The sequence below is a fragment of the Chiloscyllium punctatum genome, chromosome 24 (genome assembly GCF_047496795.1).
Source record: "Chiloscyllium punctatum isolate Juve2018m chromosome 24, sChiPun1.3, whole genome shotgun sequence".
Taxonomy (NCBI): Eukaryota; Metazoa; Chordata; class Chondrichthyes; order Orectolobiformes; family Hemiscylliidae; genus Chiloscyllium; species Chiloscyllium punctatum.
In genome coordinates, this window is record NC_092762.1 from 62,411,323 (window position 1) to 62,429,857 (window position 18,535).

Here is an 18,535-nt window from a genome sequence, read left to right on the forward strand (position 1 = left end):
GATGTACATGGAATAGTGTAGGTTAGATGGGCTTCAGATTGGTATGACTGGTCGGTGCAACATTGAGGGCTGAAGGGCCTGTACTGCACTGTGATGTTCTATGTTCTAGCCTCCACCACTTCTTCTGGCAGCTCATTGCATACACATACCACCCTTTGCGTGAAAAGGTTGCCTTTAGGTCTCTTTCATATCTTTCCCCTTTCACCCTAAACTTTGCCTTCTAGTTCTGGACTCCCCCACCCCAGGGAAAAGACTTTGTCTATTTATCCTATCCATGCCCCTCATAATTTGTAAACCTCTACAAGCTCACCCCTCAGCCACTGACGCTCCAGGGATAACAGCCCCACCCTATTTAACCTCTCCCTGTAGCTCAAATCATCCAACTGTGATAACATCCTTGTAAATCTTTTCTGAACCCTTTCAAGTTTCACAACATCTTTCCGATAGAAAGGAGACCAGAATTGCATGCAGTATTCCAACAGTACCATAACCAATGTCCTGTACAGCTGCAACATGACTTCCCAACTCCTGTACTCAATACTCTGACCAATACTCTGAAAGCATACCTTATTCACTATCCTATCTACTTGCAACTCCACTTTCAAGGAGTTATGAACTTGCACTCCAAGGTCTCTTTGTTCAGCAACACTCCCTAGGGCCTTTCCATTAAGTGTATAAGTCCTGCTAAGATTTGCTTTCCCAAAATGTAGCACCTCACATTTATCTGAATTAAACTCCTCAGCCCATTGGCCCATCTGATCAAGATCCCTTGAAGGTAACCTTCTTTGCTGTCCACTACACCAGCAATTTTGGTGTCATTTGCAAACTTACGAATTATACCTCTTATGCTCACATCCAAATCATTTATATAAATGCCGAAAAGAAGTGGACCCAGCACCGATCCTTGTGGCACTCCACTGGTCACAGGTCTCCAGTCTGAAAAACAGCCCTTCACCACCATCCTCTGTCTTCTACCTTTGAGCCAGTTCTGTACCCAAATGGCTAGTTGTCCCTGTATTCCATGAGATCTAACCTTGCTAACCAGGCTCCCATGGGAATCCTGGTGTAACGCCTTACTGAAGTCCACATAGATCACATCTACCACTCATCAATCCTCTTTGTTACTTCTTCAAAAAATTCAATCAATTTGTGAGACATGATTTCCCACGCACAAAGCCATGTTGACTATACCTAATCAGTCCTTGCCTATCAAAATACATGTACACCCTGTCCCTCAGGATTCCCTCCAACAACTTGCCCACCACCGACGTCAGGCTCACTGGTCTATAGTACCCTGGCTTGTCCTTACCACCTTTCTTAAACAGTGGCACCACGTTGGCCAACCTCCAGTCTTCTGGCACCTCATCTGTGACTATCAATGAGACAAATATTTCAGTAAGAGGCCCAGCAATTACTTCGCTAGCCTCCCACAGAGTTCTAGGGTACATCTGATCAGGTCCTGGGGATTTATCCACCTTTATGCGTGTCAAGACATCCAGCACTTCCTCCTTTATGGATATCTCTATCTACTACCGTTGCAGGCAAAGCATTCCATACCTTTACTACTCTCTGATTAAAGAAACTACCTCTGACATCTATCCTATATCTATCACCCCTCAATTTAAAGCTATTTATTACAATTGCAACATTTAAAAGGCATTTGGATGGGTATATGAATACGAAGGGTTTGGAGGGATATGGGCTGAGTATTGGCAGGTGAGACTAGATTGGGTTGGGATATCTGGTCAGCATGAACGAGTTGGACCGAAGGGTCTGTTTCCATGAAAAATATGGACATTTTTCAAGATGTCACCATCTATTTCCCTCCATTCTATATCCTCCATGTCCTTTTCCACAGTAAATACTGATGCAAAATACTCGTTTAGTATCTCCCACATTTTCTGCAGCTCCATACAAAGGCCGCCTTGCTGATCTTTAAGGGGCCTTATTCTCTCCCTTGTTACCCTTTTGTCCTTAATGTATTTGTAAAAACTCTTTGGATTCTCCTTAACTCTATTTGCCAAAGCTATCTCATATCCCCTTTTAGCCCTCCTGACTTCCCTCTAAAGTATACTCCTACTGCCTTTATACTCTTCTAAGGATTCACTTGATTTGTCCTGTTTGTACCTGATATATGTTTCCTTCTTTTTTTTAAATCAAGCCCTCAATTCCTTTAGTCATCCAGCATTCCCTATACCTATCAGCCTTACCTTACACTCTAACAGGAATATACTCGTTATCTCATTTCTGAAGGCTTCCCATTTTCCAGCCGTCCCTTTACCTGCGAACATCTACCCCTAATCAGCTTTCGAAAGTTCTTGCCTAATACTGTCAAAACTGGCCTTTCTCCAATTTAGAACTTCAACTTTTAGATCTGGTCTATCCTTTTCCATCACTTTTTTAAAACAAGTAGAATTATGGTGGCTGGCCCCAAAGTGCTCCCCCACTGACATCTCAGTCACTTGCCCTGCCTTGTTTCCCAAGAGTAGGTCAGGTTTTGCACTTTCTCTTGTAGGTACCTACAGAGGTAGTTTGCTGTCTTCTTACCTGAACTGAAAGATTGTCTTATGAGGAAAAGTTAGACAGGCTGGGCTTGTTTTCACTTCAGTATAGAAGAGAAAGGGGTGATTTGATTGAAGTTTATATAAGACTCTGAATGGTGTTGTCAAGGTGGATGTTGAAAGAATGTTTCCTGTCGCAGGTAAGTCCAATACTAGGTGCCATGGTTTTGAAATTAAGGGTGATCTTATTAGGTCAGAGCTTAGAGGAATTTGTTTTTGAGGATCATACAACTTTGGAACTTCTTGCTTCTGAAGGTAGTTGAGACAGGGTTATTTAATGTTTTAAAGATGACTATGGATAGATTCTTGTTTGCAAAACAGTCAAAGATTATTGGGATAAATGGGAATATGGTGCTTAGGCACAGCAGCCATAATCTTGTTGAATGGTGGAGCAGGCTTGGAGGTCCAAATGGCCTACTTGCTTAACAGTTCTCTAACATCTTCTGGCTGAGCCTTCCATTATTATTTTTGAGATGGAAATAAAGGAAAATTGGTTTCAATCCTGAGTATCACATAATATAGGACCAAATGACCATAGATCATAAGAAATAGGAACAGGAATAGGCCACTCGGCCCCTCAAGCCTGCTCTGGCATTCAGTAGGATCTAGGCTGATCTGATTTCCTTGTGTCCACTTTTCTATGTTCTCCCCATAATTGTTGATCAAGAATCTACTATCTCAACCTTTAATGCACACAAGGACTCTGCTCCCCACAGCTCACTGCGCAAGGAGTTCCAAAGACACTCAGTCCTTCTGAGAGAAAAAAAAATCCTCCTTATCTCATTCTTAAATTGGCACCCCTTTATCCTGAGATTATGCACCCTGATGCTAGACTCTCCCATGAAGGGAAGCATCTTTTCAGCATTTAACCTGTCAAGCGCTTTAAGAATCCTGTGTGTTGCAATGAGATTGTCTCTTATTCTTTTAAACTCCAGCATGTGGTGCCCCAGCCTATTTAGCTTTTGCTCGTAAGACAGTCTGTCTACACACAGAATTTTCCTCATTAACCTTTTCTTAACTGCCTGCAGTGAAAATATATTTTTCCTTAAGGAGATCAAAACTGCTCAGAGTACTATAAATGTGGTCCCTCTGGCACCTTGTAAAGATTTCTTCACTTTCATTTGTATGTGGGGCATGGGTGTTGCTGGCTGGGCCAGCATTTATTGTCCATTCCGAGTTGCCTCTGAGAAGGTGTTGGTGAGCTGTCTACTTTAACTGCTGCTGTTCATGTGCTGTAGGTAAACCCACAATGCTGTCAGAAAGGGAATTCCATCAGACAATGGAACATTCACACCAACTGGGGCTGAAACTGGATTATGAAATAATTCACATCTTCAGCTTGTATATGACATGCCTTTCTCAGATCTCCACTGGTCTTTCTCAGACATGGTCTTTCTCGCCAGTACATTTCCTTCCTCCGATTATGAACTTTTCTATCTTGGACTCGGAAGGTTGTGAACCTAAGCTTCACTTGAGCAAGAATTTAGTCAGACAGTTCACAACAGTGCTGAGGGAATGCTGGACTGGCATGAGTGATGATTTTGGATGAGGTTTTAAACCAAGGGCCAAATCAAGCATCATCATGACACATATATCTGCAATACCAATGAAAGAAGTACAGGGATTTGCTTTGATTTCTGGGCCAGCAGTCTTCACCAAAATAATGAAAAAACAAACGTTTACCAGTTGGCCTCATCACTTTTAAGGAGGTGGTGATGTAGTGATATTGTCACTAGGCGAGTAATCCAGAGCACCAGGTCCACGTTCTGGGAACATGCATTGAATTCCAACATTTGAATTCAGTAAAAATCTGAATACTACTTTTCTGTAAATTATTTCTATCCCTTTGAATTGGCAGGAAATCAGCAGTGTTTACCAGTAGGGATGCTCATAACCTTGATAGCCAACTTTAGAGGCATTGATTTAGCATAGAATCTCCCTGCTCCATTTTTCTTAATTGCTGAGCATCTATGATGAAAGTATGTTGTCATGATAGAACCACTGGATTGGGGCTGTCGAAGGTCATGTACTTCTCTGTAAAAGAGAAGGAATCAGCATAGGGCAATCTTGTATCCTTTGGAGGCTGTTCAACAGTAGCAGAGCTTAACAAACCAAAGTAGATCAGTTCCTAAGTTGAAGCCGTAATCAGATCAGCCATGATCTTGTTAAAAGATGAAGCAGGACCAAGAGGCTGATTGACTCTTCTGCTTCTGCATCCTATTTGTTTTGTCTATCCATTGAGCCAGTTGTCCTCTTTGCTTTTAACTGCAGATGTAATGGTGCACTGAAATAAAATGAAATACTTTAAAATTGAGGAACTATGCAGATAACCAATATGTAAAAATATATTTGAGAAATGGAAGTGAATATTGTTCTGTAAATACTTGCTATAGAAAAAGAATCCCTTTAGAACAGCTAATTGACTTATGAATATTTATATTCATCTCTATTACAGACATCTGGCAGAAAAAGTCCTGAAAACTGTGAAAAACCTGAAAAGCTATTTAAAAAAGGATTGCAAGACAAGGTAAACAATTTTCAAGGAATTTCATTGATAATTAGTCATAACCTTCTGCAGTAGCTTTGTATAAAATGTTTTGTTTTATTTTTATTCCAATATTGTCAGACTTGATTGCAGGTGCTTTTTAATGATACTACCATCTATGCAAATTTTAGTTACAGTTTATTTAATGAATGATATCCGTACCGAGTGTGGACATAAAGTAACAAAGACTTGTGTGGTGCATTTTCAGAATGAATTTGATGTTGAATTAATTAGGAAGGACGTTCCTGGCTATTCATGGCTTCCCCCTGTTGTTGGAGGTCCGGGGGCACAATTTAAAAATGAGGGGCATGCCATTATCCTCCAAGAGGAGCAGAAGGACTTTTATGTAAAGGGTGATGAATCTTTGGAATTCTGTACCCCAGAGAGCTGTGGAAGCTCAGGTTTTGGGTGTTTAGAGTAAAGATTGAACAATTTTCAATTATCAGTAGGCATGAAAGATTATGGGGGATAGTGTGGGTAAAAGATAAGGGAGTATTTGATCAGTCACAATTGTGTTGAATGGAGGAGCAAGTTTGATTTGGTGAATGCCTGCTTCTGTTCCTATCCTAGTCCTAGCCTTGTTGTAGCTCGAGAGAGCTGTCTCCTCTGTGCCACTTCTCTTTAATGAATCCAATCATGTGACTGGATATCTGAACTGGCCAAAGTTAATGGGAGTGACACATTCCGCAAAAATGGCCCAAGGCAAGAAAATAATGGAAAGCTGATTCCTTATTGGTTCAGAACACTTCAGCTGTTAGATGCCTATATTCCAATATCTTTTATGTAATGTAGGCAGATTAGGAGTTTTAGGAACCTGTCATGCTCAAGTGACTGTCTTAAAGGGAATTAATGTGTTTTATTAATTGCATTTGCAAGGATATTATGTATGAATGTAAATGTGTTTTTATTTATTTTCTTTTTCCAATAATCGGCTTCCTTAGTTTTGTTTTGTGCAACTGTTTTATGAGCAGTATTATAAGAACTGGTGACAATATAACTTGCTTTGAGGTTTCCAAGAGCCCAAATTATTGCTGTTGAGGATTAATTCAAGAAGGGCACCAAAAACTGGTGCAGTGATACTGGAGGCATTTTTTCTTGCACATCAGTACCCCCAAAATTCATCATATTTACCAGCCCTTCACAAAACTGGACATTCTGACTTCAGAACATAGACTGTCATGGAGCTGCATCATCGCAGCGCAATCTAACTGGAGTAGGGACAGCCCTAGCTGCTGTAGCAATGGCAGAGTCTGCCTAGTGAGAGTTACAGTTTTTTACCTGGCGTCAGAGAAGAGGATATTAGGAGAGGAACACAGGAGAGGTTTTCAGGAGAAATTTGTGGAGAAGAGAAAAGTGGAGAAGCAGGAGTGTTCTCCCACATCCTGCCAAGGTAAAAACTCTAATATTCACTTTCCTTTCTGCAGTCATATACAGAAGAGTTGGTAGATCTGCATCGCAGGTTGATGGCATTACGAGAACGCAATGTGTTACAACAGGTAAATTATAAATGCACCCTTGGAAAGCGCATACCAACTTTTTTTTAACTTGATAGTATTGCTCCTTTAAGTGCTCAGGTGATTTTAATTAAAATCACAATATGTGTCGAATAATGTTAATATCTGGTTGCATGCTCTTTAAGCAAAATTAATTTTTTTTTCCCCTTCTGCATAGGTACCAGTTGAGTAATCTAAATTTGTGATTTGGCTCCCCATTAAAGCATTTGCAATCTTGGCAAGCTTTAAACACTTTTTTCATACTTTTGAATCTATTTTATGGATCTGTCTTTGATTTGATTTTTACCAGGCTGATTCCATGTGGGGAAATATGATCGAGTCATTATGGAATAGAAGGAGTCCATGCTGGCTTCCTGTGAAGCAGCAGTCAGTTCCATTTCCTGCTTTATCCCTGGAACCCTTCTCGTTTATTTTCCTCAGCTGCCCAACTGGTTTCCTCATTGAAATTATTGTTCTTCTTTGCTTCCATCTCCCTCATGAATGTGTGCATATATGGTAGTCTCTCAGAACCAGGATGCTTTAAAATGTAGGAGCAGAAGTAGTCCATTCAGCCCATCAAATCTGCTGTGCTATTCAGTGAGATCATGGCTGATCTTATAACACTCAACTCCATTTTCTACGTTTTCCCTTAAACTCTTGGGTCCCTTTCTGATCAAAAATCTGTACACCCCAGCCTTGAATTTACTTAAATGACTCAGCCTTGAAAGCCCTATACATCAAATAATTCCATAGATTCACTAGCCTCTGAAAGAAGAAATTCCCCCTCAAATCTGTCTTAAATCTGTGACCCTTTATTCTGAGGTCATGCCGTGAGGTCCTTGACTCGCACCCACAAGGGGAAGCAACCTCTCCACATCTACCCTGTTAAATTCCCTACGAATCTTGTTTATTTCGATAGGGTCACCTCTCATTCTTCTAAAATCCAATGAGAACAGATCTAACCTACTCAACCTCTCCTCATAAAACAGTCTGGCCTCCCAATTTCAGCCATGTGAACTTTCTGTGGCTCTAATGTTAGTAAATGTTTCCTTAGGTAAGGGGCCCAAAACTGATCAAAGTACTCCAGCTGTAGTCCGAATAGTACCTTGAATAATTTTAGCCAGATCTCTCTACTTTTACACATCATTCACTTTGGAATGCAGGCTGCCATTTTACTTGCCTTCACTATTAGCCACTAAAATTAGGTGCCAACACATGTCAAAAGCCTTCACTTGAGTTTTTATCTTGGGAATCTTGTTGTTTTGCTGCAATCACTTGCTCTGGTTTTGTTGACTGATAATTAGCATGTTTAGCTGTGTGACGATAAAGTTTCCATGGCCACCAAATCCTGAAGTGGGTCTTGATCCCAGTGCTTTTGGCCCACAGGTAAATACACTAACGCTGCTACAAGATCTCCTCACAACCCTGTCTGCTCTGATTTTCCAGATTTATCGCTTTAAAAAATTCTTTCTCATATCCCACCTACTTCTCTTATGCAAATCCTTAAGTCTGTGTCTCCTGGTCCTTGTACCATGTAAAGAAAATCAGATACATGGAGTAGTGACCTCAAATGTAACCACTCATATATAATTAAAACTCCTCCAGCAAACTTTTAAAAGTGTAACATCTAAAATTAGACATCCAGTTGACTTCAGCTAAAAGAATCAAAGGTCTTGTGACCTACTGATAATGTCCCAACCTCTGGGATAGAAAGTCTGGATTCAAGTCCCACCTGCCCTAGAGGAGATTTTAAAAAATGAACAAATTCAGTTTGGTTCTGTAGGAAACTACCAATGCATACTGAAACAGCAGAATAAACAGCAGAAAACTATATGATTAATTCACTCATTGTTTCTTAGCTGTTGACAAATTAGAGTTGGCAAGTAACAGGAAATAACCAATCCATTGCTGCAACGTTTCAGTGGTTTGTTTGACTTGCCATCATGAAATCTTTGTCCAACTGAAAATCCATCTGCAGAAGTAATGCTTGTAGCATGCAAAAAGTAAACAATTTTGATTAAAGTGCTTAATTTTAACCCTCAGATTTGCCTGCAAGGTGTTACACATTTACAGAAAATGTTTGCTCAGAGAGTTGAACCACTGAGTAGGCAGTTTGGAGTCCTTTGCAATTCAATTAACATGAGTGTCGTACTTGGAAATGGATGCCATCAATCTGCACTGTCCAAATTTCTGCTTCTGTTCTTACTCAGAGTATGTGGTTCTCAGCCATATGGCGACATAATTAACTTTATACTGTCCTGTTTCAGCATTTCTGCAGCAGTTGTAACTTTAAATATAAATCTGAAGTTGCAGGACTTTAAATAGATTTGGTTCTTTTCCACATTTATCCTGTTACTATTTTCACATTTTCCTCTTTCTGTCTCTCGCTTTCACCTGGTACTATCAAAATTTGAACTCCTTACCGCATGACTTGATTTCTGAATATATTTCTATTAGGCCTCAGTCTTCAAGAAATTACAAATTATTCAAAGTGCTGCAGCAGCTTCCCACTTTCCAAGCCACAGTGCACTTAAGTTTCCTGGAATTGAGAAGTGAGAATTTAACCTCAATATAATTTTGTGTTTCACCAAGCATGACATCAAGGAGCCCCCTATCAAAACTGGACCTAAGGGGAAGGCACTCTACTGATTGGAGTCATATCTAGCACAAAGGAAGAAGGTAGTGGTTATAGGTGCTCAGTCACCTCAGTCCAGGATACCTCTGCAGTTCCTCAGGGTAGTGTTCTAGACCCAACCATCTTCAGCAGTTTCAATAATGACCTTGTTTTCAATCACAAGGCCAAAATATGAATATTCACTGATGACTGCACAATATTCAGAGCTAGTCATGATTCAGGCTTGGGCCACTAGGTGTTAAGTAATATTTGTGCCAGACAGGTGCCAGATAATGACCGTCTCAAAGAAGAGAGAATCCAGTTGTTTGCCTGGGCATTACCATTGTTCAGTACTCCACTTGTAACATTTTGGAGCTTACCATTGACTAGAAACTGAACAGGAACAGCCATATAAATGCAAGAGCAGGGTCAGAGGCTACCAATTCTGCAGTGACTAACTTAACTTCTGATCCCTCAGAGCACATCCACCATTTACAAGGCACAAGTGAGGTGTGTGCTGGAATACTCTCCACTTGCCTGAATGGGCACAGCTCCAATAATACTCAGATGCTTAACACCATCTAGGGTTAAGAATGATTGACATTCTATCTGAAACCTTGGAAATTCACTCGCTTGACCAACAACACATAGTGACAGCAGTGAGCACCATCTACAGGACTCACTGAGGGACTTCCCAAACCTGCAACCTCAAGTACTTCTTAGGACTATGGCAGTGGATACAATAGGAATATAAAAATCTGCAAGTTCTCCTTCAAGCCACACATCATCCTGACTTGGACGATATTGCCATTCATTTGCTATTGCTGGGTTGAAATCCTGGAACTCCCTTCCTGACAACGCTGTAGATATATCTGCAGCACCTGGACTGCAGCAGTTCAAGAAGACAGTTCACCATTGTCCTCTTAAGGGCAGTTAAGGACAGGCCATAAATATTGATCATCATGTGAATGAATGGAGTCAATTTGAAATCATCATGGGGTGGTCTCAACCGTGGCTCATTGGTAGAGCTTTCATCTCTGAGTCAAATGGATTGGAGGTTCAAACATAAAATCAAGACTGCCACTTTGTTGAGAGCGTACTACGTTTTGGATATTGGTGGTAAAATAAGGTTCTAACTACTCCAAAGCTTAAATGACATTATTCAAAAACTAAGTAAATATCTGGAACAGCATTTGTCTCTAATATGCATTATAATGCAGATTATCTGGTCATCGTCTCTTTGCTGGATATGGGGCTTGTTAAAGTTGGCTACCATGTTTTCCTACGTTACAATAGTACTTAATTTTTAAAAAAAATTAATTAATAAGATGCGGACATTGCTGGCTGGGTCAGTACTTCTTGTCTGTCAGCTAATAACCAATCATATTGCTGTGGGTCTGTTCACATATAGGTCAGACCAGATAGATAGCAGATTTTCTTTCCTTAATGGACGTTAAAGAATCAGATGGGTTTTTACAACAATCATTACATGTTTGGCATGAGGCTAGCTTTTAATTCCAGAGTTCACGGAATTCAGTCTTACCATCTGGTGTGGTGGGTTTTGAAGCCTTGTCAGAAGATTAGACTGGGTTTCTGGATTACTAGTCCAATGATATTGCTGTTACGCTACTGTCACCCCTTATTATATGTAAAGCTGCTAAAATGTACCAAAGTCATGAAAAGGACAATATAAATCAAGTTATTTCTAACAGTGAAAAGCAAATTGGTTCCTGTTGAAGTTAAACTTTTGCATGGTTCTCCTTTTCTCGTCAACTCCTCTTAAGTCAATATCTTATTGCACAGTAAATAGAAAATGTGTTTTAAATTAATGATTTTGAATGGATGGGAGAGTTTAGTAGCTGTTACTGAAACTGGGGAGTAAATTTTGTAAATGAAAAATACATTACTTAAATATACAAGTGTGTGGTACTGAAGCATTTATCCAATTGAAGTTATACATTAATTTGTTTCACAATCAACCAATATTACTATTCTTCCCACAGAATGAAATAATCTCTTTGTGGTTAAACATTACTATCAGCACCAAGTACTGTGCTGCATTTTTGCTATATTGTCCATTGTGTACCTTCCATGATTTTCCATCAAAATTGACTTGGGTAAGAATCTAAAGATTTGATCAGAATTTCTGAGCCTGGTTTCAAGTGATCTTTGTTTTCCTTCTACAGATTGTAAACCTGATTGAAGAAACAGGACATTTCAATGTTACAAACACAACCTTTGACTTTGACCTTTTCTCACTGGATGAAACCACCGTCCGTAAGCTACAGAGTTACTTAGAGGCTACAGCCACATGACAAGACTTGGGCTTTTGATGCAGACTGTAGTATTTTTAAATAAAACTAAGACATTGGACTTCAATCCCTGTATGATGGAAGGCACAACCTAGAAGATGAGTGGCAATGTTACTGAATATTGATACTTTGTCTCAAAACTGAGGCCCAACTTAAAACCATCACTGCGTGGGATTAAGAAAGTCATTGTCAAAGCGTAAATTTTCTCACCATTTCTCAATTCCCGAAAGCATAGCTATTCTACTAGGTCAGGAGCAAAGAAAAAGGAAGAATAGTGAGTGACTTTCTCCTCCAAGAGGTGCTCACCTCTACATGCTACCAGAGGAACAAGGAAGAAGTGTTTTTAAAGAAATATTTGATGGGACTTTTGTTTTAGTTTTTAGTGAACGTGTGAAATTTTACCTGAAGACAATAGAATTAATGTATATATTCTGCAAGAACAAATGAGCTACATCCCTGATGTGAACCGAAGAATTCTGTGGTTTCTAATAAAATGCCAAATGATACAATTTTACTGTGGAAATAAAATTCTGTAAAGTGCTAGGCACATTACTGAACTTGGTTTCACTAATGTGGTCTCAGAATCCAGTACAGATCTATTGCATTGTATATTATCTAAAGAATATATATTTTTGAACCCTTTGAGTACTGACTATCCTTTCCACTTCCATAATATGTGCACATTTTTAACACATTTATTTTAAATAATACCTAATTAAGCAATTTTTTAAACTTGCTACGCAGAAAGGCACCAAAATTAAAAGAATTTTACAACGCAAGAGACCATTTGTCCTACCCCTCCTCGACCTAGCCTGTAAAGACATTTCATTCATCTGCTATTAAACCATACCATCCTTTTTCCTTTAGGTTACAGGTCTATTTCCCTGCCACAATCTGTTAATTCTTATTTGCCTAACATTTGTCAACAAGCTCATGTGGAATCTTATTGTTGTCTTTTGCTGATCCATAAACACTCCATCTGCATTTTGTTTCACTACAATTTTTCCTCTAAAGAACTGTTAACCATGCATTTCCTTTTGCAGACACTAAGTGAGGCGATCGGTAAATCTGTCATAGTAGAATGTTGAAAAGAGATATCAATAAAAGTGCAAATTTAGAGTTCAATGTGGGAACGTTTGATATCATCCATTTTGAACCTAAGAATTCTGTAAATGTTGTGAATCCATGACTGATGGATGTAAAGGAATCCCAATATCAAAATCTTTACAAGCTAAGGGACAAGTATATTTAAAAAATCTATTCAATAGGCCAAGGAAATAGGAGCTGCAACAGAAAGGAAAGTTGCACTAAAACTGTAGAAAGCTCTGGTATGACCCCATCTGAAGTATTGAATTCAGTTCTTGACACTGTGTCTCAGGATGGCTACATTGTCACACAGGGGCTGTGGCACAGTGTGCCATCAGCATTTTTCAGCTTGTTGGTAAGGTGGCCAGCATGTAGCCTGTCCTGGAAGGTGAATATTGTAGCAGGTTGCAGAATAGCCAGAAAAAGCCAAGATAAATGTTACATTTGAACTTTTCAATGGTATCTCTAAACCTGGAGGAGTGCCTATGTATTTACTGGAGAGTAGTTGTCAGCTTCTAGTTTGAACCCCATTTCTCATTTGGATCACCACTTGTACCAAAAATAGCAACGTTGTCATTCACTTGTTTTTGTTTTTTTAACGGCAAGCAAAAGTCCTTCACAAGCTGATGTTGTACCATAACTAACGCATGGTTCGATAAAATTTGTAGGTCATCCTTCCAATTGCCAGAGTAGTGCCCTGCCCATTTTTTGAAAAATTGAAGTTCAAAAGCTACCCAAGACTAATCGTTATTAGTGTTCCAGTACAGAAGAGGACTGTCTTTTATAATGTAGCGTTGTCCTAAATATTCTAATAAAAAAGGGTTGGAATAACCACCACCAGTGGAATCGCATCATCAGAAGTAGATTCCATGGTATTATTTCAAATCGTGTCAGTATTGCTATAGATAAAGCATAGCAATTTCTGGAGCTGGACAGGGCATACTGCATTTACAAAGGGGTTTCAATTCTTTTCAGCAATGTTTTGAAATTCTAATCCAAAGCCTTACACAATGGGAATAATCAGGATAACATCTCCAGACAAGTCATACCTTTATACTGAAAAAGGACGTTAGCACATCTTGCACCATTCGGTATCTCGTGTTAGCCCTTTTGAAGCCTGAGTAAATGCTACATTACCCAAATCAGAGGCTGCAGTGAGAATGAAATATCATTTGGGCTTCTGAATGGCCTTGCCTTTGAAGGGCATACGGGCTATAGGGATGATGGGATTGGTGGGGAGGGTAGTGCAAGAAGATTACTGCTAATATTTTTTGTATCTAGGCTGACAAGAGTCACAGAAATTCCATGCCATTATTCCAGTGCACTGGATGGATGGGAGGCTGAAGGTTGTGTCCTGTACTGAAATCATCAGACTTCCTCTTGTATTGAAGCCGAATCCTCTCTTGGGATCTGGTAAGATAATGGAGTTGTAAGCACTGGGTCCATTCAGAGACAGATCAAAGCACTATTTTGTTGGGATTGCTGAAATTACATTGGAAACTTTTATAAACTGTTGTTACATGTAACTGTACTGAGGCTATTGATACTATTTTCTCTTGTACTACATGGTTCAGTTTTTTTTGTTAATAAGTAGTGATTTGGTTGTACAAGACCTCAGTATTGCTAAAAGTAGTCATTTTATTGAAGCATTTTATCTGCAAAGGCCTGCAAGATGATGATCTTTTAACAAAATGTCTTTTTTCAGCAATACTCTTTTTTTGTACTTGTACTGGTTAACAGATATTGCTGTAAAGCAGTGCAACTGGGTAAAATATGGAGTGGTAATTTCTATCCCAAACTCAGACTGTTACCAAGTTTTTGAGTAAAGAGGTGTTCAGGAATTTTCTCAATTGTAATTGCTACTGCTTGAAACAACTGTAGACCCCTTCCTTTTCTATTTTGTGTTTTTCTGGTTAAGATCACTTCTAGTCTAATATGAATGGGCCTTTTATTTTTCTGCTTGTCAAAAGAAGTCACTGAAAATCTAACAGGAATGTAAAAATGATTTTTTAAAAAAAATCCACAAATAGGACCCTTTATCATTATCATCCTGAAAAAATCTCTGGTTTCACAATTTTATTTGCATCACAATGCAATGAAGTACACAATCGTTCAACGTTGCATATTACATGTTCATGCAAAATTTACAGTCTGCAGCAATGGAATAAAACATTACAGTATCTGTATTTACATTGAATACAGTCTGGGTGTTATCATTCATAGTAAATAGCAGTAATTACACTTTCAGGATTTTTAACATAGCAATTGGTTGCAAATATATTAAGACGTTGGGTAAACAACCAGTGACACAAAAACAATGAAATACTCCTTCAAATGATAATGCAGAAGAAATGTCAATTGGGCAATGTTTTCACACTTCAGCTGATACGTCGCCATTTTGAATATTGCATTGGGATTGTGTTCAGTTTATAAACTAGCAGCTTGCATACATTGGATGTGGTACATTAATATTAAGACAATAATACCTTTCTCACCAATAGGTAAAATAACAGGAAGGTAAGTCAAAATTGTTCATTTCACAATTCAGTAAGAAAAGCATAACAGCGTGTAGAACAACTGCTAGTCAAACTGCTGTATAGATCATTCTTAGACTATTAAAGGTGCCAGTTTCACTGTTTTTATAGCCTAATCAAGTTACTGCCAAAATGCTATTCCCTACAGCCAAAGAAACTTAGGATTGCTAAAGGGTTACATTTTCTCTGGTTAATACCAATCCCCTTCACAAGTTAGTTCTCAAAAATTCAAAACTGGTTGAATTCATACTTAAAATATTATAAGTGTTGCAAATAAACATGTACAATAATTAAGGTATTGAAAATTTAGCCCCAGCATTACATTTTTAGGCACTTTTCACATGTGGTATTTTAGAAATTACAGCATCCGAGTTCTTTGTAGTCCAAAGCACTTAATAGCTGCAGTTGAACAGCTAACACCAGACATCAACGGTAACCTACTCTCCATGCCTTTGTTACCTCTCAGTAATCTATTCCAATGCATTCCTGGCCAGTTTTCCACCATCTCCCTTTTAGGATATTATGGGAGTTAAATATTGCTCAGTCTATCACAGGCTTTGACCACAATGTTTCAAATTCTCTTCGATGTGCATATTAAAGTGCTGGAGAGCAGTATCATTGGTGATGAGAAGAATAAATCAAAAACTATAAACATGTAAGACAGTGGATAAAGCTTCTGAAAATCAAAACTTGGGATAAAGTTAGTGGTGAAAAAGACATGGATTGAGTCAATGGTAACCAACACTAATTGTAAGAGGAATATATACCTGACAAATTAAAGTAAAAATTAAGGCATATTGTCTTTGAGATAGCTCAACTTGGTTGACTGGTTTGCCATGTAGAGTGATGCCAGAGATTACCATGAAAGATCTCTTTTCAACCTCTCCCTTCAGCTAAGACATGGTGACACCTGGGTTAAATCACAACTAGTTATGTCTCTCTGATGGGAGTGCAGTCCTATGGGATGGCAGATCTATGGTAACTTTACTGGAGGCGATGTATCAGTACAATAGAAACCAAAAACTTGTGCTGGTTGGAGAAGTGAAACAAATTGAGCAGTGATATTTCAGTTTTGGGTAGTGATGTGAGAGAGATCTGGACCTAGGTATAGAGGATACAAAATTTAGACACAGCATTAAAATAGGATTTAACAACAAAAGTGGTCGTGAACAACTTCAGGAGGCTGTAGATAAATCAGACAGAAAGACTTCAGATTAAAGTTGAAGTGGAGAAATATAAGGTTATTCAAATTTCAGGAACACAGTTCTGCCTATTCAAAGAGATCAAGTTACATCTAACTGTAAAGATCCCTGGACAAAGGGCTTTAGGTTTCAGAATTACAAAAGCAGAAAAAAATGAAAAAAAAAATCTATATAAATCTTTGGCACCTTTCTTCCAGAATAAATAAAATGAAAAAAGAAAGGTTTTGGTTATGAGCAGAACCAGATGACACCATGGTTCTTACTACTGTAGAATCACTAACATTTCTGTTCTAATGGTTGTTTAACATAAATTTAAAAAGACACACAAAAAAAAGGATGTATTTTTATTATACAGAGGATGGTTAAATCAGAGTACCCGAGCAGAACCATGGTGAAAGGAGAATCCATTAGCTATTCATCCCCTTTGAAAAAAGTTGAGTAAAAAAAAGATAAGACTCTTTCAGATAGCTAGCATTTACATGAGTGACCAAATACTCCTGTGCTGTAAAAGTCAATAATTTGATGATTCTACAAAATTTAAAGCACTGCCACACTAAAAAGTGGCTTTTCATGTATAAAAACAGAACTTTTTTTTATTATTTGGCTTGTCCAAATGGGGCTGTACAATTCCTCTACAAAATGTACATTGGAAACAAAAATATATTTCATGACAGTTAAACTTCAAGAACAATAAATAGTCATAAAAACAAAGAAATAGGTCACTTAAATAATTTTTGGGGATGCTGTACAAAAATTAAAGAAATAGAAATGTTGGAATAATAATCTTTACACACATGGTTGATCAAAACATAAAATGTTATCACTTCTTTGGAGACTGTAATCGTGTATAGCAGAATATCTGCCATTTGTCACGGATTTTGTAAACAACGTTTTGTTCTGTAACCAAGAGATATTATAAACAGAATTGTTGCTGCCGGCCCTTCGTGTTTACTAAAGTTTGGTATATTTCCATGTTAAGGAAGTCAAATGCTAAAAGTTGGTTTCATTATGTATATGCACATACATACAAGTATGGGAAAATAACTTTTCAAATGAGCATATTTGCAATGCTAGCACAATACCTGTACTAAGCATTTTAATGTAAAAAGCACATCTTCCCTCAATTTGTTTTAGCAATCCCAATTCCTGAAAAGTACAGATGCAATACAATTAATTTCTTCATTGTGGCAACAATTGTGAAACATGAACATTTATTTGAAACTATATAGAAATGCCAAAGTTGATGATAACATTGCAAAACCAAAAATATAAACAAACAATCTACAAATCCAGCTGGTGTTTCACTGCTGTAAGTAACAACCAAGTCTATTTTGCTGTAAGCGGATTATCTGGAGTGATTGGGGTTATTGCATCCTTGTACAGATCATCAATTTGGTCACTGTACATCTTCAGCACAACAGGCCTTTTCAGTTTCATTGTCGGACCTGTGAATAACAAAGGGCAATACAACAAAAATGAAACTTATCAAAAAGTTGCAATACAAGATTTTAAAAATAACTTTTCAACCTTGTTTCAAAATCATTTTGAATGTTATGCTCCTAGTTTTTAAAAAAGAGCAAACTACTTCTATTTTGCACTTCCCTGACATAGGAATCTTGCTGCTTATGTTTTAACATAGAGAGAAAAGCACTACTATTACATAGTAAAACGCATCAAAAAACCAGCTTGCTTAGCCCCTTATTCACTGTATGGTTTGCCTTGCCCTGCTTTGGAATGATAAAATTGCACTACAACTTGTGCAGTTCTATCCAAGCTATAGATTTATTCCTTACCTAATTCTCCTCCTGGAATGGAGAAGTCCTTTTCTAAAAGAAGCCACTTCTGAATTCGCTGTGCATTCGATGTAGCCTTTTCATTCACCTGGTTGATGCATTCTTGTATGGCACCATATATGTAAACATCTTTGCTGGCTAAGATTTCTGATGCCTTTGTGGCATTGCTGCCTATCCTTTGGCAAAACTGAATTGCTGCTTCTGATAGATCATCCTGTGGTTCACCAGAATCACTGTTTACATTGCACTGGAACAAGGTTAAAAATAAATTATTGAATATATTAGTAATATCAGCTCAAGAAAAGGTACTTGATTGAAAGGAAGGCAAAGGAAGCATTTCAAAAACTCTGAAGACTTCCATACGGAAATTCAAAACCTTGTTCAGAAGTGACAAC

The 18,535-nt window shown here is 38.3% G+C and overlaps 2 protein-coding genes across 9 annotated transcripts in view; one reads left to right on the plus strand and one right to left on the minus strand.

Annotated features, from left to right (window-relative positions):
- mllt1a (MLLT1 super elongation complex subunit a) overlaps positions 1-12,170 on the plus strand; it is a 115,045-nt gene extending 102,875 nt beyond the window's left edge. For 4 of the 5 annotated variants that reach the window (XM_072594019.1, XM_072594017.1, XM_072594018.1 and 1 more), the window contains exons 10-12: positions 5,017-5,088; positions 6,531-6,602; positions 11,400-12,170. In XM_072594019.1, the coding sequence (XP_072450120.1) occupies positions 5,017-5,088; positions 6,531-6,602; positions 11,400-11,528 (273 nt within the window). In that variant the 3' untranslated portion in view covers positions 11,529-12,170. Of the gene's footprint in view, positions 1-5,016; positions 5,089-6,530; positions 6,603-11,399 lie in introns of those variants that run through there. The other variant, XR_011964019.1, reaches the window with a different exon arrangement.
- A 2,504-nt stretch (positions 12,171-14,674) lies between these two features.
- acsbg2 (acyl-CoA synthetase bubblegum family member 2) overlaps positions 14,675-18,535 on the minus strand; it is a 57,430-nt gene continuing 53,569 nt past the window's right edge. For all 4 annotated transcript variants that reach the window (XM_072594013.1, XM_072594016.1, XM_072594014.1 and 1 more), the window contains 2 exons: positions 18,141-18,387; positions 14,675-17,792 (listed from right to left, as the gene is read on the minus strand). In XM_072594013.1, the coding sequence (XP_072450114.1) occupies positions 17,674-17,792; positions 18,141-18,387 (366 nt within the window). In that variant the 3' untranslated portion in view covers positions 14,675-17,673. The remainder of the gene's footprint in view (positions 17,793-18,140; positions 18,388-18,535) is intronic.